Consider the following 26,401-nt stretch of genomic DNA (forward strand, 5'->3'; position numbering starts at 1 on the left):
AGATAAGACTCAAGACTGGAATGTAGAAATTGAGGGGTATAACCTGTTCAAAAGGAATAGACCGAACAGGAAGGGAGGAGGAGGAGTATACGTAAAAGATGTGTACACTTGTGAAGAGATCCATTACCTGGAGCACAGAAGGCAGATATGGGTACAAATTGTAGGAGAAAGAAATAGCAGTGACCTTACTGTGCAGGTCTGCTATTGACCGCCAAACAAGACTGAAGACTTGGATGATGCCTTCCTAGATCAGATTACCAAGCATTCAAAAAGGAGAGATACTGTAGTCATGGGAGACTTCAACTCCCTTGATATCTATTGAGACTCAAACTCTGCCAAAAATGTAAGGTTCAACAAATTCCTCTATTGCCCTGATGTCAGTTTCATTTCCCAGAAGGTGGAAGGAGCAACAAGAGGATCATCTAACTTGAACCTGGTCCTCACCAACAGGGAGTAACTGATTGATGAAGTGGAGGTACTGGGGAACTTGGGAGGAAGTGATCATGACCTCCTGATTTCATGATACAGTGGCAAGGGAAAGTTGAGTGTAGTTGGACATGCACTCTGGACTTTAAGAAGGCAAAGAACTACTGGGTGAGATCCCATGGTCAGAAATACTCAGAAGGGAGTCCAAGGGGGATGGGAGTTTCTTAAAGGTAAAATTTTGAAGGCACAAATGCATGCAATATCAACAAGAATGAAAAGTGGGAGGCATCTAAAGAAACCGGAGTGGCTGTATAAGGAGCTTAGAGATGAGCGAAGATATAAGAAGTGGAAGAAGGGGGAAATCATGAAGGAGGAGTATACAAAAGTAGCCACAGTTGCAGGGAGAAGTCGGGCAGGCGGGCCAAAGCTCAGAATGATCTCAAGCTTGCAAGAAAGGTTAAAAATAATTTAAAAAGATTTCTTCAGCTATGTTTGAAACAAGAGGAAATACAAGCAAGTGGTAGGTTCTCTGCATAGAGAAGATGGAGAAATGCTACTTCGTAACAGAGAGAAGTCAGAACTGCTCAACACCTAAAGGTAAAGGTACCCCTGCCCGTACGGGCCAGTCTTGACAGACTCTAGGGTTGTGCGCCCATCTCACTTAAGAGGCCGGGGCCCAGCGCTGTCCGGAGACACTTCCGGGTCACGTGGCCAGCGTGACAAAGCTGCATCTGGCGAGCCAGCGCAGCACATGGAAACGCCGTTTACCTTCCCGCCAGTAAGTGGTCCCTATTTATCTACTTGCACCCGGGGGTGCTTTCGAACTGCTAGGTTGGCAGGCACTGGGACCGAGCAACGGGAGCGCACCCCGCCGCGGGGATTCGAACCGCCGACCTTTCGATCGGCAAGCCCTAGGCGCTGAGGCTTTTACCCACAGCGCCACCCGCGTCCCATCGCTCAACACCTACTTCGCCCAAAAAGAAAGCAGTGTTCAACCTGGTGATAAACAGAATACATGATGGAAGGAGGAAGCTGGAGCCCAAGACATGAAAAGAGGTTGTAAGGGAACACTTACCGGTAGCTACTTTAAATGAATTCAGATCTCCAGGGTCTGATGAGCTGCATCCAAGGCTACTAAAGGAGCTTGTGGATGTAATCTCAGAGCCTGTCTATTATCTATGAGAATTCCTGGAGAACAGGTGAGGTCTTTGCAGACTGGAGGTGGGCAGATATTGTCCCTATCTTCAAAAAGGGCGGGAAAGAAGACCTAGGTAACTACCAACCGGTGAGCTTGACAATGATACCAGGAAAGGTCCTAGAACAGATAATTAAACAGCCTTTGAGCACTTAGGAAAGGATGCTGTGATTACTAAGACCCAGCATGGGTTTCTCAAAAACAAGTCATGCCAGACAAATCTAACTTCTTTTTTTGATAAAGTTACAAGCTTGGTGGATTAGGGGAATGCTGTGGACGTAGTGTATATTGATTTCAGCAACACTTTTGACAAAGTCCCCCATAATATTCTTGCAGAGAAGCTGGTAAAATGTGGGCTAGATGAGGTAGCTGTTAGGTGGATTTGTAGCTGGTTTACTGACTGAACCCAGAGAGTACTCAATAATGGTTCCTTATCATCTTGGGGAAAAACTGACAAGTGGGGCACCACAGGGTGCTGTCTTGGGACCGTTGTTGTTTAACATCTTCATAAATGACCTGAACGAAGGAATTGAGGGGGTGCTCATTAAATCTGCAGATGACTAAACTGGGAGGGATAGCTAAGACAGAGTGGGGGATTCAAGATGCCCTTCAATCTGTTGACTGAAGAACTGGGCCCAAACTAATAAAATGAATTTTAATAGGGACAAATGTCAGGTTCTACACTTAGACAGGAATATCCAGCTGCACCAGTTTACGATGGAAGACACCTGGCTTGTCAGCAGTACATGTGAAAAGGATCTAGGGATCTTAGTAGATCCCAAGCTTAACATGAATCAACAATTTGATGCAGCAGCAAAAAAAGTGAATGCTATTCTAGGCTGCATCAAAGGAAGCAATAGTACCACTCTATTCTGCCTTGGTCAGAGCACACCTCAAATTTTGCGTCCAGTTCTGGGCACCACAATTTAAGAAATATATTAACACGCTGGAATGCATGCAGACCAGGGCGACCAAGAGGCTCAAGGGTTTGGAAGCCAAGCCTTATGAGGAACAGTTGAGAGAGTTGCATATGTTTGGACTGCCCGCTTATTCCCTCACCCCAGTAATGCTAGATGAGTAGCACTCAGAAAGGGGTCGTTCTTTGCATCCCTGCTCTTCTAGTTAGTCACTGAAAGGCAGGAGAGAAGTAGAAAGACTGAAAAGGTAGCGGGGAGGACTCCCAAAGGAAAACAATGGTCCCTGTAAAACCAATTAATCAATTTGCAAAGGCCAGAGTAAAGAAGCACATATTTAGCAACCAACAGAAGCTGTAAAAATATGGTACTAGAGGCACCTCTCTTGAGAGGTCTACATTCTCGAGGCTATCACTGAGATGGCCTCAATGTGGTTGTGCTATCTATATTTGTATCATGGGCAGCTGAAGATGGGAAGTGGGGCAAAGAGCACAGGAAAAATATAGTTGAAGAAGGTAGGTATGACTTGCCTCCCTTGCATCACATATAGGCTATGCTCACAGTCTTATTTAATATTGCAGATAAACCAACTACAGTACAGTATTGACAAATTACTGATAAATTCATGACAGACACACAAGACTTTGTTTGCCATGTAATTTTACACAGTGCATTCGTTTTTTAAAAAAGGTTGTTTGAATATCTGTTTAAAGTATTGCTATCACAACATCTAACACACACTAGGTGTGGTGAATATACTTTTGCAAGATTCATTTGTCGACTCTTGAGCATAAAAATGTGCCCAAGTGATGCTTAGGTGTTATGTTGAAATTAGAGTAACATGTATGGTCAAATCTAAAGCACTTTTCCACATAACAAGTTGAACACTTCACTGTCTCACACATTGCAGGTGTGTGCTGTTGTTACAACACCTACCGTAATAGGTGTGTCAGCTACCTTAAGGTGTGTACTTGTTTGCAAGAATGATTCTGTATCCTGACTTTCACATTAATATTCATCTAATCTTCCTCTAAGTAAGTGGCTTTGATTTAATTTTTAGCATTATGTGATAAGAGCACAGTCATCTGTCAGCAATGAAATAGGGATAGTAACCTGGATGATTCAGTTAATTGAACTTTTTATACTGACAGAATTATTCTTCTATGTTTCCTTTGGAGACACATCTATTAAAAATATGGTTTACCAGAGCTTGTTAAGAACCTTAAGGAAGTATTTACATTAATGGTTTTAGGCTGTGCATTATAAACCCAGTTAACTAGCAAAAGTCCCTTTAAGATAGGTTAGTGTTTTATTTACTGTATTAAAATGTATTGGACTGGTATGTGTATTAACATCTGAATTAGGAGAGGCTATACAGTCCCTGGGGCAGTGCATGGATGCAGTTGTGAGATGAATGAGAAAAACCAAGCTGAACTAGAATCCTAGCAAGACAGAGGCGCTGTCAGGGAATATTTCCTATGTCCAAGAAATTGGTCACGCCCACCCTGGACGAGGTTGCACTCCCCCTGAAAGAGTAGGATCACAGTCTGGGGGCACTTTTGGTTCCAGCTCTGTTACTGGAGGCTCAGGTAGCCTCTGTGGCTAGACTTGCCTTTTACCAACTGCAATTGATACAACCATTCCTCAGCTGGGGAAGTTGGGCCACAGCAGTTCATGCGTTGTCTACTTCAAGACTGGATTACTGCAATGTGCTCTATGTGGGGCTTCCCTTGCGCTTGATTCAGAAGCTGTAGTTAGTCCAGAAAGTTGTAGCACAAGAGCAGGAAGGACCACAGACAGCCATCTAGTCCAGCCCCTGCAATGCAGAAATCTCAACTAAATCATCCATGACAGATGGCTATCTTTCTTCTGCTTAAAAACCTCCAATGAAGTACAGTCCGTTGCCGCTCATGGGAGTCTGTTCCACTGTCAAACAGCTCTTACTGTCCAAAAGTTATCCGGTTTTAGTTGGAATCTCCTTGTCAGCCTATAATGCTTGTGCTCAGAAAACTGCACTGGGCCAAGTTTCATGGGTGTAAAGCCCTTAACAACTTGAGACCTGTTTACCTCTGAGATTGCCTTACCCCATATATGGCCACATGACCACTATTATAACCACCATTCCATATTTGTAAAAAATTAGTATTTTAGTGTGGCGGCACCTGAACTCTGGAACTATTGCCATCTTCTTGGCACCCGCCAAAAACCTTTTTGTTTAGAAAAGCCTACCCAGCCTGTAAAATACTAATGTATGTTTCAATTTGTTCATAGTTTACTGCTGATTTTATTTTTTGAATGTTTTTAAAGAGTTGTTTTTACTGACAATTTTCTCTCTTTGTAAACCACTTTGAGGGTTCTTGGGTGTGTATTTTTTACAATCAAGCACTGTATAATTACATGAGATAAATAAATATTATGGTATAAAAATTAGTGAGTTGCTATTTATGGGATGCGGGTGGCAATGTAGTCTAAACCACTGAGCCTAGGGCTTGCCGATCCGAAAGTCAGTGGTTCGAATCCCCGCAATGGGGTGAACTCCCATTGCTCGGTCTCAGCTCCTGCCAACCTAGCAGTTCGAAAGCATGTCAAAGTGCAAGTAGATAAATAGGTACCACTCTGGTGGGAAGGTAAACGGCGTTTCCATGCGCTGCTCTGGTTCGCCACAAGTGGCTTAGTCATGCTGGCCACATAACCTGGAAACTGTACACCAGCTCCCTCGGCCAATAAAGCAAGATGAGCGCTGCAACCCCAGAGTCGTCCGCGACTGGACCTACGGTCAGGGGTCCCTTTACCTTTATTTATAGTTAGTTGATTTTTGTTGACGTTTAGTCGTGTCCGACTCTTCGTGACCCCATGGACCAGAGCACGCCAGGCACTCCTGTCTTCCACTGCCTCCCGCAATTTGGTCAAACTCACATTAGTAGCTTCGAGAACACTGTCCAACCATCTCATCCTCTGTCGTCGCCTTCTCCTTGTGCGCTCAACCTTTCCCAACATCACGGTCTTTTCCAGGGAGTCTTCTCTTCTCATGAGGTGGCCAAAGTATTGGAGCCTCAGCTTCACGATCTGTCCTTCCAGTGAGCACTCAGGGCTGCTTTCCTTCAGAATGGATACGTTTGATCTTCTTTCAGTCCATGGGACTCTCAAGAGTCTCCTCCAGCACCATAATTCAAAAGCATCAATTATTCGGCAATCAGCCTTCTTTATGGTCCAGCTCTCACTTCCATACATCACTACCAGGAAAACCATAGCTTTAACTATACAGACCTTTGTCGGCCAGGTGATGTCTCTGCTTTTTAAGATGCTGTCTAGGTTTGTCACTGCTTTTCTCACAAGGGAGGAGCTGCTATAGCATAACAAATGCAGGACAAAGACAGAGCAGAACATTTGTGGGTATAATAAGCTATGAGGTTTATCAGGTGGTTTTGGGGTATGCACAAGTGTGGCCACCAGAGAACTTTTGCACTTGCAAACTAAGATGCTGTCTAGGTATTTATATTAATGACATGATTCTTATTTGTTTGATATCATCAAACGCCCCTGCACCTTTACTTAAAAGACTGCACAACCTATGTACACATGCAGTTGATCTTACTGACTTCAACAATTTGTACACTTGCTTGAAAGGAAGCCCCCAGTGAAGTAAATGGGAATTGTTTGCAGACAAACCTGTTTAGAGCTGCCATGGGGAAATACCTCACTTTTGGATATTACATGGTGAATGTCTTGTTGCAACAGGTTCCACAAACTACTCACTCCACCACAGCAGTAACCTACTTGGCTTTCGGCACATCATTTTGTACTCTCTCTCACACAGAGAGAGAAGTAATTCCCACTGAGTTCAAGTTTAAGGCCTGCAGCCTTAAACGTCCAGACTGATCTTTTTCATTTTTAGAAGAAAAATAACAATAAAGTAAAGAGAGAAGCTTAAGATTTTAATGTGAGAATTTTGATTTCCTGCTGGACTCCCAAGATCTGTTGTTGATCTCCCCCTCCTCAAATTTATTTCCTTTATAAAGTCAAAACACTGGGGCCTGCATAGACTCCGCTGTCAAGTCCGTTTCATATTCTTTGGGTCAGTTTTGGGGTCGTCGTCTTCCACCCCCACCAATGATCTTCCTTGTGCAAAGGGAGGCAGCCAAGGCTGCTCCTAAGCAGCGCTGGAAAGCAGCTAGAAAGCTCGGAGGGTGGCGGGGCGGGGCGGGGACGACGACGACGCAAGTCTCCCAATGGCCATTAAAGGCGCGTGGAGACTAGCTGCCACTGTCGCGCTGAGCTTCCCTGCCACCTCCGGCCTCAGCGGCGCTCCTGTTTTGTTACCTCACGTGCCCAAGAAGGGGCGGGGCCTCCCGCCTTCCATGACGTCACCCCTCACAGCCGCTCTCATCCCGCAGAGTCGGATTGAACGGACTGGCTGGGGCGGAATGACCCTCGGGTGGCAGGGAGGGGCGGGGCTTTCTCTACGTCATTGCAGCGCGCGCTCTGCCAGTTCCAAGGTTTCGCTTCGTTTCGGCTTTCCCCGTCACGAGGGCCGCCGAACCCTTTTCGCGTCCACTTCTGCGCAAGCCCATAGGAAGCCGGCGGCGGCGGGCGGAGTGTGTGGAGGGGGAAAGAAAGCGGCCCGCCGGCTCGTCAATCAAACGGCGCGCCAATCGGGAGCTGGGCGCATCTTTTTGGCGTTTACAGAACCGGCCAATCAGGAGCCAGTTTTCGGTTGGTGACGGAATTTAAACTGAGGAAAGCTGTTATTTCCCCCCTCACCCCTTTCCGTGGAGCGTCCTGGGAGGCATGGAAAAATCAAAAACAAACGGTGAGTCTCGTCTTACCCGCCCGCCCCGGGTCCGGGGGCAGTTTAGCCTTTGCGGGTGTCTGGCTCGTTGGTGAGGAGGCTGCCCTCCGTTGCCTGCTTGCTCGCCCGGCCTTTTCTCCCCTGACGGGTGAGAGACCGTGTGGGAATATTACACAAGGAAGCATCCCTTGGGCTTTGGGTGAGCTGACCACATACAATATAAGAGAGCTGACCTTGGGAGGCGGGGTCCCTTGGTGGCTTCTCCCCACTGGCCGCTCTCAGTGCTGGGAACCAGTGCGGGATTTGCGTATAAGCTAAACAAGCTATAGCTTAGGGCCCTACTCTCTTGCCCCCCCCCCCATTAAAGGAAGAAAAAACTACTATAATACCATATATAAGTATTATAATTATATTTAGTTGTATTTCAATTCAACAACTAAATACCATATTTTTCCATGTGTAACATGCCCCCATGTATAAGACGCCCCCTGTTTTTGGCGACCCAGAATTAAGAAAATGGGGCGAGATTGCCCCCGTGTGACTACCCCCTCTTTGTTTCCCCAGGGTTTTTTTATTGATTTTCCAAATTTAAAACACACAAAAAGGAAAGACATTGCAATATTAAAAATAAAAACGAACATATAAACACCTAACTGTTAGAAGCCCAATTTACCGGTAGTTTCCATTGTTAAGTGACTTCCTCAAATCCCTCCTAACTGAATTTCAATAGATCTCATTGTAGCAGTTTTCCAATATCCACTTTTCAATAAAATTAACTTATTCAAATTACTATCTTCCTTCCTTTTCATAATATTTTCAATCCATAATGTTATACAATTCAACATATTTTAATCCTAGGCCAATGTGGTACTTACAAGTAATTATACTTATGTTATATTAGAATATCCAGCTGAATAGTCCTTAAATTTCTTCCATTCTTCTTGATGTTCCTCCTCTTTCTGATCGCGTATTCTTCCAGTCAGGTTGGCCAGCTCCAAAAAGTCCAACATCTTCATCTGCCATTCCTCCACTGTTGGTATTTCTGGCAATTTCCAATTTTTGGCTAGCAAAATTCTTGCTGCAGTTGTGGCATGCAAAAACAGTCCAACATCTTTTTTTGGGCAATTCCAGCCCTATTATTCCAAGTAGAGAGGCTTCTGGTTTCTTAATAACATTATTTTAATAACATTATTTTTTAGTAAAAAAAACCTAGTCTTACACATGGAAAAGTACAGTCCATAATTTGTTATGTGCAAATGGCTTTAGATACCTATTAGGTCCATAAATTACCATTTAGGATATATTCAACCCAAAAAACAGTGACAACAGGGCCCCATTAGCTTCAGTATCTTGGGGCCTCATCAAACCTACCATAAATCTGGTCCTGCTGGGAACATAGGAAGCTACCAGCTACCTGCTGGGAACATAGGAAGCCAGACTACTGACCCATTTAATTCAGTATTGTCTTCCACGGTTTCACACAGCAGGCTTTTGCAGCTCCTTATCTTGAAATGATGCGGATTGAACCTGGGACCTTTTGCATGCAAAGCATGTGCTTAATAATATAATAATAATATTTTTTGCACCCTGCCCATCTTACTGGGTTGCCCCACACACTTTGGGTGGCTTCCAACATATATAAAAACATAATAAAACATTAAACATCAACAAGCTTCTCTATACAGGACTGCCTTGAGATGCCTTCTAAAGGTTATCTAGTTACTCATCTCCTGAGCTACAGCCCTTTTCCCTACTAAATAAATAAAACATAGGGTTTTTTCCTTGTCTTATTCCCATGCTGGGGACGGGGGACTTGATGTTTATTTTCATCCGTGTCTTCCTGGATGAAATTAAAAATTGAGCTTGAAGTCACATCTCTAAAATGCGATGTTGTATCAGAGGATTTATATGCCCCATCCTTCCATTAGTAGCATGTTGTTGCTAACAATATAGTCCAGCAATAAAAAATACTGGCAACAAAGCAACGTATGCAAAGTAGCAGTGTCAGCATGGAAGTTAATTACCATATTTTTCGCTCTATAGGACGCACTTTCCCCCCTCTAGAAATGAAGGGGAAATGTGTGTGCGTCCTATGGGGCGAGTGCAGGCTTTCGCTGAAGCCTGGAGAGCGAGGGGGGTTCGTGCGCACGACCCCTCTCGCTCTCCAGGCTTCAGGAAGCTATCCGCTAGCCGTGGGAGACGCAGCTCTCCCACAGCTAGCGGAGACCTTGCCGGCACCCAGAAGCTTGGGGCGTGCTGAGCTCAGCACGCCCCAAGCTTCGGGCTTAGCGCAGTGCTCCGCTAGCCGTGGCTCCCACGGCTTGTGGATAGCAGCCTGTTCTGGGGGCTGGGGAAGCTCGGGCTTCTGGGGGGGAAATAATTTTTTTCTTTATTCCCCCCCCCCAAAAAAAAACACTAGGTGCGTCCTATGGGGCGAAAAATACGGTATATTACTAAGACCTGGGCAAACAAAAAGCCCTAACCACAATTAATTAGGGAGTAACACTTTGCCTATTTCTCCACTATCACCAAACTCCTTTGCCCCCAACCATATGAAAATATGAGCTCCATAAACTACTCTTTCTTGGTCAAATTGGAGCCACTGCATTTTTTAAATCAAACAAGAATTCATCTCCTTAAACCAGGACTTAATGTTGGCTAGGAAGGAAGAGATTATAAGTGCCTTCATAGTCAGAAGAGTTCAAAGGATCCGAGGCTCCACTCTAAATGCAACTGACAGGCTTTGAGGATGTTGCTTGAGTAGTGTTGAGTAGTGTTGCTATCCTAAAATATAGTAGCATTGCACAGATGAAACCAAACTAATTGTGGTGGCTGGTATTATTTTTTAAATTTACATACCACCATTCTTCAAAAGTTCACACCTTTATATACCACCATTCTTCAAAAGTTCACAGGGCAATTTACAGTATAGGTAATAAAACTTCACAAATAGCTGTTATGCAGTCCAAACCTATTCACATTTACATATGAGTAAGCTGGTTACTAGTCTCTACCCATGGAAATATGCATTTGCCAACTGAGGAACGCACTTCATACACCTGTCAAAATGGGCACTAGTCCATGGAGCTCGATGCCACAATATATCTGCTTATACTACAAGATTATTTATTGCAGTTTTTTGTTGCAGCAAATGTGGCTAATACCTTATAATTACATGCTTACGAGGTTACATGTTTACAAACTCTTGCAAGTCTATATTTGTTCAAGATACTGGGATCATTTGAAGGTGCGGGAGTGGTTTGGTAAATAAAAAATTATCTGGTTTAATCAGTGGCATAAACCAAGTAAAATTCTTGATTGCCAGTGGGAGAAGTTGTATAACTTTGTGATATTGTAATTGCAATTTCTCTCACCCCCACATAAGTGAGACTTGGGGCACTGGGTCTGGTGTTGGTGTAACACAGTGCTTGTTTCTTAATTCTCTTCTACTTGTGTGACAGCGTGGGAAATCTTTACCTATTAAGGGCAAGTCTCAAACTAGCTATCTGTAATCTTGCTCCTTTAGGATTAATTTCAAATAATTATTTAAAATCATTCTCCCAAGATTATGTAGGATTTATGGCTCTTCGGGTTTGTGTGCATCTGTGTTAGAAAATGAATGTTTGAACTTACTATTGGCATTTCCAATTTGTTTCACTTCAATATGCAGTTAAGATGCTCTTTATTTGAATGTGTTAGATTCCCTTCCCTCCCTGGATGCAATTAAGCATAGTCCTTGATTGGCCAACATGTTAAACTCTTTTGCACTCTGGATATTGCCTACAACAGCAGAATTTCTTGGCTAAATCCCAGAGTTGAAACTTGGATCTCATCATCCTTTGGCCGTTGAATCTTCTGAGAATGTTCCCATTCACCTCCTAACTCTTCACATCTTATGATAGTCATTCTAGTTTGTGACACAACACGATAAAAGCAGTCCACCAGCATCTCAGTTAAGCCTCCAGCCTCTGGTGTGAAACCTGCCAGGCTGCCATACAGACTTAATGGGCTCCATTTAGCTTGGTGGGTTACAGTTCTGGTTGAACATTTTGCTTGACAGGCCCATTTTACTTTATTGCTTTTTGGTCTGTTTGGTTTGTGATTGCAATTCCTTTGCAACTTTAGTCAAAATTTTTGGGTTGTATACACAGATGGTGAATGCACAGGGGTTTGGGCTCTGGCTCTGGTGTGGACGGCCCTGGGTTTGGGATCTGGCGTGGGTGGTCCAGGCTCGGTTGCGGGCAATATAGGATTAGGTTTGAGCGCAGACTCTTGAAATATGGCAGCCTAAACTTTGGGCGACCTCCCCTGAAAATGCTCAAAGTTGTACTGTTTGATGTTTAAAATATCAATTTTAAATTTTGGGTTAAAAAAATAGGGGTCGTCTGATACCTGGGGGTGTCTATTGGTACTTACATCCGGATTATTTCTCTCCCTGTCCCCGCCAAAAAAAAAAAAAAAATAGCAGAAAGAGGAGGGAAGTATACATAATTCACAAATCTAAAGCAACAAATCATAATGAGATTGTGTACAATGTTTGTCAATGATTTGCAAATAATCCCTGATAGGGAGGGACTTGGTGCAAAATGATAGAAATGTACTGTTGGTATTATTGCCTCCAGTGATACTTAATCCTAATCAAGGTCACCCAGTAGCTGCATGTGGAGGAGCGGAGACGCGAACCCGGTTCCCCAGATTACAAGTCTATCGCTCTTAACCACTACACCACACTGGCTCTCATCTCCACATGCATCTACTGGGTGACCTTGGGCCAGTCACACTTCTCTGAAGTCTCTCAGCCCCACTCACCTCACAGAGTGTTTGTTGTGGGGGAGGAAGGGAAAGGAGAATGTTAGCCGCTTTGAGACTCCTTCGGGTAGTGATAAAGCGGGATATCAAATCCAAACTCTTCTTCTAATATAATAGTAATATATTTTTTCAATTTAAATAGAGGGTTAACAATGAAAATCAGACTGATTAGGATTAAGTATCACTGGAGGCAATAATACCAACAATACATTTCTATCATTTTGCACCAAGTCCCTCCCTATCAGGGATGAGTTTCATTCAGTTCTGAATATGTGGAAACCAAGAGACAACTCCTCTTAGGTTTTTCACAAGTTGCCTTCAAGGAGGATGTGCTAAGGTATATTGTGAATGAAGCAATGCCTCTAGCTGTGCCTCTGACACTCCCTTTTATATAAATATGCAAGGCGGATACCACCTGCCCTTAAGGATGAGTCTTGCCACAGTTCACAGGTACGCCTCAGATGAAATTGATTCCCAGATGCCCTCAGGGCGTAATATAGAAACTCAGTTATTTTGCTTATGTTAAGGAGCTAAGCAGTTCTTGGCCTACTGTGCCACTAAAATGTGATCCAAACCTGTTTACACCCTTTCGTTGTAAAATCTTGCGCTTTAGAAGTTTTGTTTCCTGATAACCAAGGTTTAATTGAAGAAACAATTTGATGTTTTGGTCCAAATAGAAAGAACTTTGTTTGCAAACAGGACAAACAACTTAAATATTTACAATTTACATTTGTTGAGCAAGTTCTACATTTGCAGGCTGTATAGAGAACAGCAATTTAAAGACAAAAAGGTAATGCTATATAAACTTTAATTTCTCACACTTAAAAACCCACAATAGGAGAAGGTTTCAATAAAATATAACTTAATTCTGTAGGAAAAGTAACCTTTTGCCCTGGAACACTATGGTCTTAACCAGTGGTGTAAGGAGAAACACTGCATGGGTCTACTGAACCTCTCTGAACCTGGTTTCACATTTTGTGAGTTTCCCGCTACTACAGTGGTCATTGAGGAATTAATCTGGTCTCTTCCTTCTGCAGGTTACTGCTCTATTCCTTCTGGAGAAGAGGCCACTATCTTATCTAGTAGAGCTGCCTCAACAGACTCACAATCCATTTGTGACAAATTGGCAATAACTTTGATCTAAATAGGCAGCATCCCTGTAAGCTTTCCAGGAAGCTCCAGAAACTGAGCTGAGACTTGAGGAAGCAAGTGTTTATTAAGTAAAGCAAACATTTGCAATGAGACTAGAGGTGAAGCTTTCTCTGAAGCAGAGGGAATCATCGAGGGGGAGAGACTGATATAATGAGTGAAAGAAAAGGGAAGGAAAGTCGAGACGAGAGAAAGGCTTGTTACCTATCCCTGGTTTGCTGATAGGCACTGAGAAGGTGAGGGAGCATCCTCAGTGGCAGATAAAGCAAGGTGTTCTCAGGCTATTCTTGGACACCTATTTGGTAGGGGAACAAAGAACGGGGGTGGCTATCCCAGGCTGCAGTAGGTTTTCACTGCGTAGGACTGCAGGATAATTGATTGAAAAGATGACATCCAGCTGAGAGCTTCAAGAGTGGGTTGAGCATCATGGCAGGTCTCGAAAGCATACCAATCATAGCAGTCTAAAGACAGTTATACTTGCAAGAAAATAAAACACAAGGTTATTTCATGGGAGAATAAAAGGTGGAGGAGCCAGAGCTATTTTGGGTTGTAGATACATGGTGCTTGTGGCAGATTAAGTACTCCATGATGGTAGTGATAGCTCATTCAGGAATGAAAACCCATTGTTGAAGAGAGAAGCCAATTCCATTCTGTTGAATTTCCAATCTAGAGAAAAATGAGAAAATGATTAATATGCTGGAATGATTATGGGTTGTATCAGTACTTTTTTTCTTTTTAAAAAATGTTTAGGGGTACTCTCATTTGCCTACTAATATTGAAATACTGCCCCTCAATGTGGCCAAACTTTAGATTCACAAAATGCAAAATGTTTAGGGGTATGCATACCCCTGTGTCCCCCCAGAAAAAAACACTGGGTTGTATCCAATAATGTTTCTGTGTGAGTGAAATGGACTTCCATTCGTGCAATGGAAACAATCTGCCCTGCTGCATAACCCCAATATCTCCAGAGGGTTGTGGTACCCTCTATAACAGATTTGGGGAGGGTGCAGGAGGCTGAAGAAGCGAAGAGAAGACGGGGAAGTCCTTCTGTGCAAATGACATTGAATTTGACCCTGTGTTTTGTTTAATTGAAATAAATCTCTAGGGTTGTTGGCAAGAAGAGAATTTGAGATTTTTAGCAAAATATTGCAAAGGTTTGCTAATAGAAGTACTGTACAGAAATTATTTCAAATGTGATTCCCTTGTCTTCCACCTGAATACATACGGAAGTTGTATAATACTTGCTTCACCCCAGAGGTATGGATGGGAATAGTTTAAGGGTGGATTGGGGTGGGACAAATGTGGCAACTCTCTAGGGTGGCCTTTCACTATTTCAACAGGTTGTAGCTGTTGCAATCTCTGTTTGCATCTTGCTATATCACAAGTAGATTACTGACAGCAAACGGGCACATACATGTATGTGTGATTGTGTCACGTCTTCAGAAGAGTTGCTTGACTGGCTTTGTGGGAATATACAGGATTTTGGCTTTTTTTAAGCTAGGGAAAGGGCAAATACCTGTTCTTGCCCATCAAGTTACTTAATGGGTCCCCCCCCCCCATAATCTAATGCATTTACTTCAAAGTAAGTCCTATTGAGTCACTTGATTTCCCCCTCTAAATGTATATGATTAGGGTAGAAGCTTGAGAGAGCAATTGCGTGGCATGGCAAGATCCACCGAGATGCAGTGGGCCTCTGGCTCATCCAGTTGATTTCTGGCTTATTTGGCATTATGTTCCCAATCCCAGCTCAGCTAAATATATGTGGGTGTAACATGCTCAGCTGAACCTGATGTGGCTTGGCAACCCAGCATAAAACACTAGTTTAAATACTTGTCTTCCCTCTGCCAGTCTTAGGTAGAACAGTAGCATATACAGTGGTACCTCAGGTTAAGTACTTAATTCGTTCCAGAGGTCCGTACTTAACCTGAAACTGTTCTTAACCTGAACAGTTAACTTTAGCTAATGGGGCCTCCTTCTGCTGCCGCGCCTCCGGGGCCCGATTTCTGTTCTCATCCTGAAGCAAAGTTCTTAACCTGAAGCACTATTTCTGGGTTAGCGGAGTCTGTAACCTGAAGCATATGTAACCTGAGGTACCACTGTATGCTGCTAAGTGGGATTTGGATCTCATGTAACTTTACACTGGCTCTACACCAGCTTGCTTTACACCAATTTAAAGGTGTAAAAGTACATACATTGTCTCTATTTTCAGACCATAAAGTCCATTTTACAGATCAGTTATATTTGATGTGAGAGTTAATATTGTATACAGTATAAGGTTGGGGGATAAGAGAGGTGGGAAGAAAAGAGGGGCATAGTTGAACCCAATGTGTTTTGACTATACACAATTTTGTCTTTAGGCGCAATCCCAGAACATAACACTTGCATAAATTGTGGATTTACTGTATTTCTCTTTCATTGAAATAATTAAAAAAATTATTTAACAAAAATTATATGCTATTTGATTGTAAGAAGACCCTACAGCAATATAAATAGCATTAGGTAACATTTGTTACCTTTTGTATTCAACACTGACTTTTCTTTTTCTAGAAATGCAGGAAGAAGATTTAAGTGAAAATGGTATGTTTGTTGCTTCTATTATGAGTAGGGTTCAAGACCTGAAAAGCAAATATAAAAATGACGACAATACTACAGCTGAGCTTAACATCACGAAGGCATCAGTGGATACAACAGGTATGTAGTATTTTGTGACTGCTGATTAGTAGTGCTTTCAAAGCCCTTTATGCAGTTCTTCCAAAGTGTCCGACAACCAGATGTTTCTGAAATGCTGCACAAACCACTTTGGAAGCTCTGTGATTGCTGCTTGGGGCACGCTGACCACACAACTTGCAACTTGCTTCTTGCAAGTTGCTTCCTAAACGCTTAACAATTAGCTAGTTGCTGGGTATTTGAGAAGTGCTTCACAAGGGACTTGGCAATTTGGGGGGGGGGGATGAGGAGCTTCTTTTTTAAAAAGGAGCATTTTTATTTCTTTCCTGAGGAAACAGTTTGAACTCAAAGTGGCTCCCTCAGCACTTTGAATACACTTCTTTTTCTGATGTGGGAGAAATGCTCCAATTTTAAGAGTATTTCCCCTTCTGCGCAGACTTCAAAGGGGTTTCCATTGTTCTGTTTTGCTGAGATTATTTTATCAGAATTTTTGTGTCTCTAGTGATCATATTTGCAGAGAAGCTTGGTGCTTTTTAAGACTTGGATAATTGTTTATTTCATTTGGTTTGCTAGCACCCTTCTTAAATCCTTCCTGCAACTCAGTTCTGTGAAGCCACTTCAAGTCCATGCCACTAGATGGCTTGTGCCATGGCATGTGGAAAATAAGAACACTTTTGGCAAGTGGAACACAACTGACATTTTGGTGTTGTATAATTTCTGTTGTTGTTTGTTGCTTGCTGCGGTGCCTTTCAAAACAAAAGGTAGGTTTGCCCATTCTAGGTCAGAAGGCCTGGCCACTCCTAGAGTGATGAATCAAAATGTTGGAACAAAAAGAAACTAAAACGTGTGTTGTTTTAATGGTTCCTTTAGCTGTTTGTAGACAATACTGCATCTTGTTCTTTATAACAAAAATCTTAACAATGCTTTTCTCTTGGTTTTTTTTAGATAACTCTGGAACAGTTAATCAGATTATGATGACTGCAAATAATCCTGAAGATTGGTTAAATCATTTGCTTAAACTGGAGGCTAAGTGCACTCCTCAGGCTGACATCAGCTTGTTAAATAGACTGATTGGTTGTTACAGGCAAGCAGTTGCATCATTGTCTGCAGAAAAATACCATCAGAATGAAAGCTATGCTCGCATCTTGGTTAGATTTGCAGAACTGAATGCGTAAGTATTCATATCTGGCAAACAGAAAGTTTCAACATTTGTCTTTTACCCTCACTGCAACTACAACTCCTTAATCTTTGTATGGAAGATGATTCTGTTGCTTACAATAGGGAGCTAGTTGGACATTTATTGACCACTGTATGACTCATGATTGCAAGGATTGGGGAGATATTGCTGGAGCTGATATGGCACAGAAAGGCATGGGATAGTGTATCAGTGGAAAAGTTAACATTTTAATTAGAAGTACCCAGAGTTCAATGTAGAACAGAAGTTTATTTCCGTCTGGTTTGATTTTGTGACCTATGTCAATATCCAAGAACATAGTTGGTCTCCGCCACTGGCATTTATAACAACCTGGTTAAGTTGAAGTGTCGTGATTTCTTTGTGTCTTTTCTTCTTATGTGCCTTTTTTATATCCCCATTTCCTGAATTTGCAACATAAAACATTTTATTTTGGTTATACTTACCTGATACTGTCCCTGAAGATTATTGTATACATTTTATACACTCCCAGTGTTTGATATTTGTTTGTAATTGTTATGATACCCACGTTAAAAGGAAAAAAATCATACGTCAGTTGTTGATATTACATATCGTATTTTTCCGTGTATAAGACAATGTTTTTTGTTTAAGGCAAATACACCATTATTGTAGGATGCCTAGGGTGGTGTGGTGTAGTTGATGTTGACACTGTGCTCCAGCAGTCACATCACCTCCTTGGTGTCTCCGCTTAAGCAGGCGGCCAGGAAGGTGGTTCCTTTTCCCGCTCCCTATTGCTAGCTATTGCCCACTGCCTTGCCTTGTCTGCCTATGTGCCTCAGCAGCGGTGCTCCACACCCAGGAGCAGGCAGGGAAGCCAAGCACCACCTGATTCCTCCACACCACCGGTAGATTTTTTGGGTGAACAAGCTCAACAGCTTCAGGCGATCTCGGGTGTTTAAAGTTTTGATTTCTTAATTTAGGGTTCAAAAAAATAGGGGTTGTCTTACACGAGGGGCCATCTTAGCCATGGAAAAATACAGTAATTGCTTTGATGCTTAGGACTGAATATATGAATATATATCTAATGCCTCTAGAAATGGAGGCACAGTCAGCATTTGTTCAATAGACAATATATGAGGTTCCCATCTTTTGGAATTGCAGTTCTTTGTGCATTGGGAAGATAAAGTAATATTGAAAATTTGATTTTCTTATTGTGAACACTAAATAAAATGTGTCTGGACCACACCTGGAAGGTGGATTCCTTCATGTATTTACGTAACATTTAAGATATTTTGAGGGAGCGGAGCTTGCTAGTGGAAGGCATTTTTCCCTAATACCAGCAGTAAACAGTGTAAAAGAAGGACTATGGTATAGGACTACCGCTGTCTAAATTCTGCAAGGAAGAGTGCACCCAGGATGGGATTTTTGACTGGAAAGAGTGAGTACAGATGATTTGCAGGCTACCTCGTTTGCTGTACAGTATGTATTGTGATGCATACTAACCTCTGGTTGAAAGCAATTTAATTTTCTTTGAGCTAATTTGTAAGCACTGCAAAATTTAGGTGGCATCACCCTTTCCCAGTAAACAAATATCATTTGCATGCATGTGTGAGGTGAATGATTGAAACACTTGCTTCAAACTATTCTTTCTTTGCAGCACTGGAGACCCAGAAGAGGCACGCGATCAGTTTCATCTTGCCAGACTAACCTGCAGTAAATTTTCTTTTGTTCATGTGGCTTTTGCACAATTTGAACTCTCTCAAGGTATGTGGATACAGATTTACTCAAAATTTGGCATGGCTAAGCTTTGTTACTGACCACATTTCCTATCCTGGATAATGGTTGTAAAATGCTAATAACTGTTTTTTTTTTTAAAAGTCATACCCACAAAACACCCCATTTTAGCACAAAGTTCATTATTTCGTATTTTTTAAATTAGGAAATCTGAAAAAAGCTAAACAGCTGCTTGAAAAAGCTGCAGAAGTTGGAGCACTTCCAGTAGAAATGTTGGAAATTGCTGTAAGAAACTTAAGTTTACAAAGAAAGCAGCTACTTTCGGTTGAAGACAAAGAGAATTTGACAGGTGAGTCTGAAGCAGACTATAGGGTGAAATTGACTGTTGCACTAAGGTGATCGTATATCAGCATAAGCAGTTCTCCCCTCTTCTGCTACTGCATGCTTAGTGTTCTGCTAGCCCCTCCCCCCCCAAGCCGATGGGAGGGGGCTTGGGGGAGGAAAGGAGGAAAAGCCCCTTTGCACTCCTGGAACTTGGTGTGCTGTGTCCTGCAAATTTAGTTGAATCTGGTCCATTTTGTTGAAATTAAAAGGCTCCTCCTCCCATGAGCCTGGCTTCCCACTTTCCTGCCCTATCTCCATATATCCTGTTTCCTCCCTCCCGTGTGCCATATTTCTTACCTTTCACACTTGAATCCAAGCACACATGCACAGAGTCAAGCCACCATCAGTCCTTCGCTTTTCCAACCAGTTCAAGATAGAAGGTGGGAGAATATAATCTTTCTATGTTAAGTTTGGAGTCATGATCAATATAACATAGACATTCATTCAAGTGTTGTATTCAATCTAATCCTTGTTGTATTGGGAAAATAAACTCCTTAAAGATCACCACAGTGTGGTTAAAAGGTATATAAAGCCTGCATTGTTCTCCATGTTGTAAATCAAATACCCAACTTTTGGTATTTAAACAACTAAAATGTTTATTTTTTTCTCTTAATAAATTACATGTTTACAGCTCTAAACTCTCATAATGAAGCTGGAAACTTCCTGAATAGGAAAATAAATGTTGATTCTAATGAGATTTCTGCCAGTACTCATAGTTCTTGCCATGGGTAAGTAAATCCAAATATTGTGTGGAATTCTTTTTATTTTATTTCCAAGTGCTGTGGTACAATTAGAACTGTCCAACTCTTTTTTTCAGGGAGAAAAAGTATTCTCCTCAGGAAAGTGAACGCAAACCATTGAAGCAATTAAATAAGTCTAACAAGGTAGGCCTGTTTAAACGTTTGTGTATTCTTGTACTTGATTTTTTGCAATTGAGTTGAGTTCTACTTCCACTTCCATTTCCATTTTTAGATGCGTCCGTTTGGAAGAGTTCCTTTCAGATTAGTAAGTGATGATGAGGATGACTCTGTGGGGATGGATATTCCATGTGCAGCTAGTATTGCAAAGAGGTACAGTCCCTTTTAAACTCACAAACACTTAAGTAACTGTTGATTGAACAAAGATATAAAGCACAGTCCATTATTCTGGTGCGTGAACTTGTGGCTCACTGCAAAAGGGAATGGAGGGGTAGATGTATCATTATATAGGATGTACACCAGAGATTTCCATTGAGAATAATGGCCAGTATGTACTGATCTATGCACGCCCAACAACCAGCCAAAAGGAAGGATGACGGTTTTACTAAGTCATTTATTAGTCTACTCAAGAAAACAAATAGTCCATATACAGATTTTCAACCGTTATGTTCCCCATAGTAAACAACTCTGATTTATGGAATGCTCTCTGCCTAGCACTAGCTGTCATCATTTGGGGGCTGGGCAAAAGACATTTTTGTTTTCCCAGGATTTTTAGCAGCACTAATTTAATTGTATTCCAGTAGTTATGCAATTTTTATAATTTTAATTGTTTTACTTGGTTTTGAATTGCTTTGTGGCTTTCTTCTTAGTGGCAAACAATAGATGCGTTTAAGAAGGCTAAAGCTCTGAGTGTCAGCAGTGAAAATTATTCCTCCCAATTCTGAACTGCACAGGTGGGGCATGGATTGTCTTGGTAGAATTCCTTATCCCCTTCCAAGCTCCAAAGTATGAAATAAGCTGAGCTGGTTAGGATGGGAAGCATTTTTCCCACCTCACTTTTCTGCAGAGGAGAGTTGGTAGCTCTTGCAGCTACTGCTTAATAGGACTCTACTGCCAACATCCGCTAAAAACCACATATTTGCATCCTCTCTGAAGGGCAGGTGTAAAGTAAGGTTACCAGACATCCTTGTTTCCTGGGGACAGTCCCCGGATTTATAAATCAGTCGCCTGACAAAATCCATTGAAGTTGAAAATGTCCCCGGATTCATTGAAAAACATCTGGTAACCATAGTGTAAAGGGGAATCCTGCAGCTGATGGTTAATAGTGGGGTTCCAAGCCCCTTTGTTGACCAACCAATAGCAGCAGCTTTAAATAAAATGTAGAAAATATTTTAAACTGCAAGCAGCTACCTGTAACATGTGGTTGATGCATGCGTGGGACAGCTAGTGCTAGTAGCTGAGACTGCACTGTGTCTGTCTCTGTGTGAATTTGAGAGGTTTAGTTCTGAACATTTATTATCTACCGTAAGTTTATGTTTAGCCTGACAGATGCTCTTTCTCCCACATTTCAAATCATTAGAGTTTCACAAGCTTTGCTTTTACATCCCTACTGGGGTCTTCTGATTTGTTGTACGCCATTTGGGGTTTGTTCTTAATAATGACAACATTTCTCTCAGACAAAATAGCCATGATCAAAATGATCACACTCCCAAAACTAACCTACCTATTCCAAACCCTCCCAATCTGGATCCCCTCAACCCAACTTCGCAGTTGGCAGAGAAAACTACACTTTTTCATCTTCTCACATAAAAAAAAACAAGAATAAGCCCCAAATATCTGCACCTCCCCACCTCAGAAGGAGGATGGGGAATCCCCAACATAGAAGCATATTACAATGCCAACCAAATACGCCATATAATCTCATATATACTAGAAGATGAGACAAAACAATGGGTACACCTAGAGAGGGACACAATTGAAAACACCTGCACCACAACATACCCACTCCTCCCAAACAAACTAAAAAAAATTCCCACAACACTTAACAGGTACACACAGACCATGCTCAAAGCATGGAAAACACAAATAGGCAAACTATCCCCAACCCCATCCCCACTAATCCCCCTGGCGTACCACCCATTATTCCACCATGCAGCACAAAACCTCAAGATAAAAACCTGGCGAACCAAAGGCTTATATTGCCTAATAGACTTTTATAAAAATAACAAACCCTTGTCAACACAAGAAATACAAGACAAACTAGAAGACACCCAAATGCCCTGGTTAACACAACACCAACTACATGCCCTCTTAAACAACCCAACAGTAAAATCAGCAGCAACTTGGCCCCTGACAACCTTCGAAAACCACCTCCTAAAAACAAAGGGAAATGGTAAAGGGACGGTATCCGCAATATACAAAATACTACTACAAAATCCCACAAATCCCCTAGACGCAATCAAAAAACAATGGGAGAATGACATAGGCTATGAGATTAACCCCACTCAATGGACCAGAATGTGGTCTAAACCCCCCTTTAAATCCATATCAACGAAAAGAAAAGAACTCACACTGAAACTCACCTACAGGTGGTACCTAACACCAAGGAAACTAGTGCTAATACACCCAGGAACCTCACCAAAATGCTGGAGAGGGTGCACCTCCACAGGCACATACCTCCACATGTGGTGGGAGTGTCCCAAAATCCAACTATTCTGGACAACAGCCATACAAGAAATATGTAAAATAACCAAGCAAGTAATAGACATCACCCCAGAATTGGCCCTACTAAACATCTTCCAAGACAACAATGCCCATTTACACCACAAAGAACTCATAACCCACCTGCTCTCAGCAGCCAGAAACACCATAACCAGACACTGGAGAGACCTGTCAGGAGTAAGCATGGACCAATGGTAGCAAATAGTATGGGAAACAGCCCTACTAGAAAAATTAACCAATAAACTGAAACTGACACGGGGACAAACAGAAGAAGACGCCTTCACCCCGGTATGGCTCCCCTTTATCACATACACAGCCCAACAGGACAGTGACAATAATCCACCAACAGCATACAAATCAATATGGCTAACCTGATCCAAAACACCCACCCACCTCACCCACACACGAAAACAAAGATCACCACAGCCAATCACAAGCAAACAATCACACCCTAGGCCAACCCCAACCTCTCTCACCACCAAAGGAACACAAGTGAACAACACAAGCAACGCTGACACCAAACTCTACATACATTAAACATAATAGAAACACCGCCACCCGACCCCACCCCTATCCATCCTCCCTCTCTCCACCCCCTCTCTTTTTTCTTTTTTCTTTTCTTCTCCCCCTAATGCCTCAACAAATGAAACGGATTTGTAAAAATGTTACATGAAAAAAAATACGAGGCACTACACTTCTGTAAAACAAGAAAATCCTGAATAATATATATATATATATATATATATATATATATATATATATATATATATATATATATATATATAATGGCAACATTTACTGCAGGGGATTCTGTAATGCATAAATGCCAGTCTTCTAATATTGACATGATGCTATGCAATTGTTTTCTGTGCTTATACCTGAGCAGAGTTGGGTATTTGTACTTTCCTGGACAAATGCAGATCAACTTGTGTGGGCATAGTGTTAACATACAATTAATGTTTTGTTTCAAAAATTAGGAAAATATCTGACAGCAATTTGAGCCAGTTGCCACTGTGTGAGTCAAAACCTAATGGAAGTGATATACCAGGAGACTTGAAGGTAATTTGAAAGTTCTTACTCAAGTTAATGGTCATGGTTGATAAGATTGCAAGTGGGGGATGCAGAAACAGGCTCAGAATGTGTAGACAAAGTAGGAGTTTAGTAGCACCATGATAAAAAAGCAGATTACCTTGGTATTAAATGTGGAAATACAAAGTAAGCAAACTACTCACTGCTGCTACTGAGGGTGGTTTCCCTCCTTGCCTCATTCAGACATACACTAAGTGCGCAACATACTCTCATTTAACTTGTGTGCGTGACAATCAATCAATATAAAAGAAGGGGCAAAAAGGACTTGGTGTTCCAGGAAAAATGAATTTGGCAATCCCACCTGTCATTGAATCATTTCATCTGCAAACTTCCTTAAGCTTCCACTGCTCACAATCCATGGAACCAAGAGTGCAGGAGCAGGCCATGAAAATCATGTTCTTCCTCCTGCCATGGCTTAAACTAGCTGGGGAAAAATTTGCATGTGAGCAGGAGGATATGGGAGTAGGAGCATGCAATCATTCTTTCTCCTTCTGACCTCATTCAAGACTCCATGACCACCTTTCCCATTTTAAAATCCCAGTGAAGTTACAACATGCAATTTGGGAAACTCCTTATTCATTTCTCTCCCCCCTCCCCAAGGGACTAAGCCAGGGTTTCCAAACTTTTCTTGTTGGTGACACACTTTTTAGACATGCATCATTTCACGACACAGTAATTCAATCTTACTAGCAAGCCGGAAGTTAAATTAACCCCTTTCCAGCTCCTGGAGGAGCATGGGGAGAGTTTGCATGACACAACTGCACACTGCTGCTGACACACTAACGTGTCACAACACACAGTTTGGAAAGCTCTGGACTAAGTAATGCATGCTTGAGTGTCATTTGTGCGTTAAGGTAACAATGAAACGAGTCACTTTATGTAGATGTTGCTATTTATGTGCAGTAGTTTGAAAAGTTTGTGGTTTAGAACCTTTCTCTTTGGGCCCTTAGAGGAGGCACTTTTAATATTAATCATAAACAAATTGTTCTTAGCAACACCTTTCAGTTATCATTTAAAATGTTATTCAAACAAATCAGATTGGGCCTATGGAAATGTTCACAATATGAATGGCTGTTAACAAAAGGAAGTCACAGCTTAATGTTAATACTACTTTTTAAGTGTTCAAAGCACTCCTTTTTTATTACCCTTACAAAATACAAACATTGATAAACTTATCCCCATATTGTAGATGAAAACAGCCAAATTAGCTAGCCTAAATGTCAGCAGGAGCAGGCAGAAAGCAGATCTGGATCTCTGCTTTATTGGCAAGGCTTTCTGACTCTCAATAGTTGGTCAGCAGCAAGTAGAAAAGAGTTCTCTGCCATGGTTGGTGGCATGTCTTGGTATTCCTTGCCTGTTCATCTTTGAACAAGTCTTTGTGAAGCTTTGCTGGACAGTTTAGAGTTGTTAGAATTTCTAACTTATGAGTTGCAGTAGATCCGTAGATTCACTCCCTTAACTATTATTATCTTGCATCTAACTCCTACCTCTCTTGCCATTTTTTTGCACCTTGGACCTATCAACCATGGGGTTCTAGTTTAAAAATAAAGTAGTTCCCACAAGCTTGAAGTTTGCCCACCTGTCTCTTTGTGAGTTCATGACTGAGGTGAGATTTCAATCGAGGATATCCATTCTTAGCTTCTACACTAAACCAAACCTTAAGTGGGTGGCAGCCCATAGAATTGGTGCGCTGATGTTCTAGAACTGATGAGCTGCTTCTCAAAGCAGCTTGTGCCATTTTATGTGACAGGAAAGAAATGAAGCAAGGTTGGGGAAACTGTTCTGAACTGGAGATCATGTTGCCATTCAAATTGGCCAGTTTGCTGACTAAATATGCAGAAGCATCAAACCAAGGCATTTGCAGAGATTTACTGACACAAATCTCAAGAGTTCTCCCATATGCAGATATTATCAGTGTCATTTCTCATCTTTCAGTTTTGAAGATAAGGATGCATTTTGTCAGGATGCAAGCAGCTGAAGATTATAAGACACAAATTTCAGAGTTTGCTCCAATAGAAGATAAAACTGTAAAAGCTGTTTCTAGTGTCTGTCTTGTTATTGCAGTCAAGTTATAGTTCACTTCCCAAGAACTCAACAAAGCCACCCAGAGTGACTGGATATAAATAATAAAACAACAATCTGACATTTAGAAGACATCTGAAGGCAGATGTCCTGTATTGGGAAAATTTTTAGTGTCTGATGTATTACAATTTTTATATGTGCTGTAAGCCACCCTGAGTGGCTGGGGAAACCCAACCAGATGGATGGGGTATAAATAATAAAATAATAATTATTACTATCATCATCACCACCACCATCAAGATTGTGCAGGAGAATAAGCAGGCTAGGATCCTTCAGTTTTAATTCTATATTAAACCATGGAGTCAGCTGAGTGTGTGGCTACCTTTTTTATTGGCTTTGTTATAAAAAACTCTTCTTCTTTTTTAAGCCTTTACCAAGCAGATGGTTAATGGAATTGCAGCCACCAGATGATGAGAACTCAGAAGTAGCTACCAATTCAGCTCCAACCTTAAAGAATAAATATGGCTCTACTTATGCTGTTAAACAAAAAGGTTTGTTTTAACTCTGTGGGATTGGACTGACGTGGGTATCTCAGTAGACTTTTAACTTTGGCATTTGTGGATTGTTCATTCTGCACTTGATTAAAGTAGC

At 41.8% G+C, this 26,401-nt stretch overlaps 1 protein-coding gene across 5 annotated transcripts in view; it reads left to right on the forward strand.

Annotated features, from left to right (window-relative positions):
* The first annotated feature begins 261 nt into the window (after positions 1 to 261).
* The window catches only part of TTK (TTK protein kinase), a 42,565-nt gene continuing 16,425 nt past the window's right edge, over positions 262 to 26,401 (forward strand). Inside the window, exons 1-10 of one of the 5 annotated variants that reach the window (XM_081187348.1) lie at positions 262 to 607; positions 15,830 to 15,973; positions 16,895 to 17,120; positions 18,760 to 18,866; positions 19,042 to 19,185; positions 19,852 to 19,948; positions 20,038 to 20,104; positions 20,193 to 20,290; positions 23,617 to 23,698; positions 26,178 to 26,301. In XM_081187348.1, the coding sequence (XP_081043474.1) occupies positions 520 to 607; positions 15,830 to 15,973; positions 16,895 to 17,120; positions 18,760 to 18,866; positions 19,042 to 19,185; positions 19,852 to 19,948; positions 20,038 to 20,104; positions 20,193 to 20,290; positions 23,617 to 23,698; positions 26,178 to 26,301 (1,177 nt within the window). In that variant the 5' untranslated portion in view covers positions 262 to 519. The other 4 variants (XM_081187349.1, XM_081187350.1, XM_081187352.1 and 1 more) reach the window with 4 other exon arrangements.

The sequence above is a fragment of the Podarcis bocagei genome (assembly GCF_964188305.1).
Source record: "Podarcis bocagei genome assembly, chromosome: 3".
NCBI classification, from domain to species: Eukaryota; Metazoa; Chordata; class Lepidosauria; order Squamata; family Lacertidae; genus Podarcis; species Podarcis bocagei.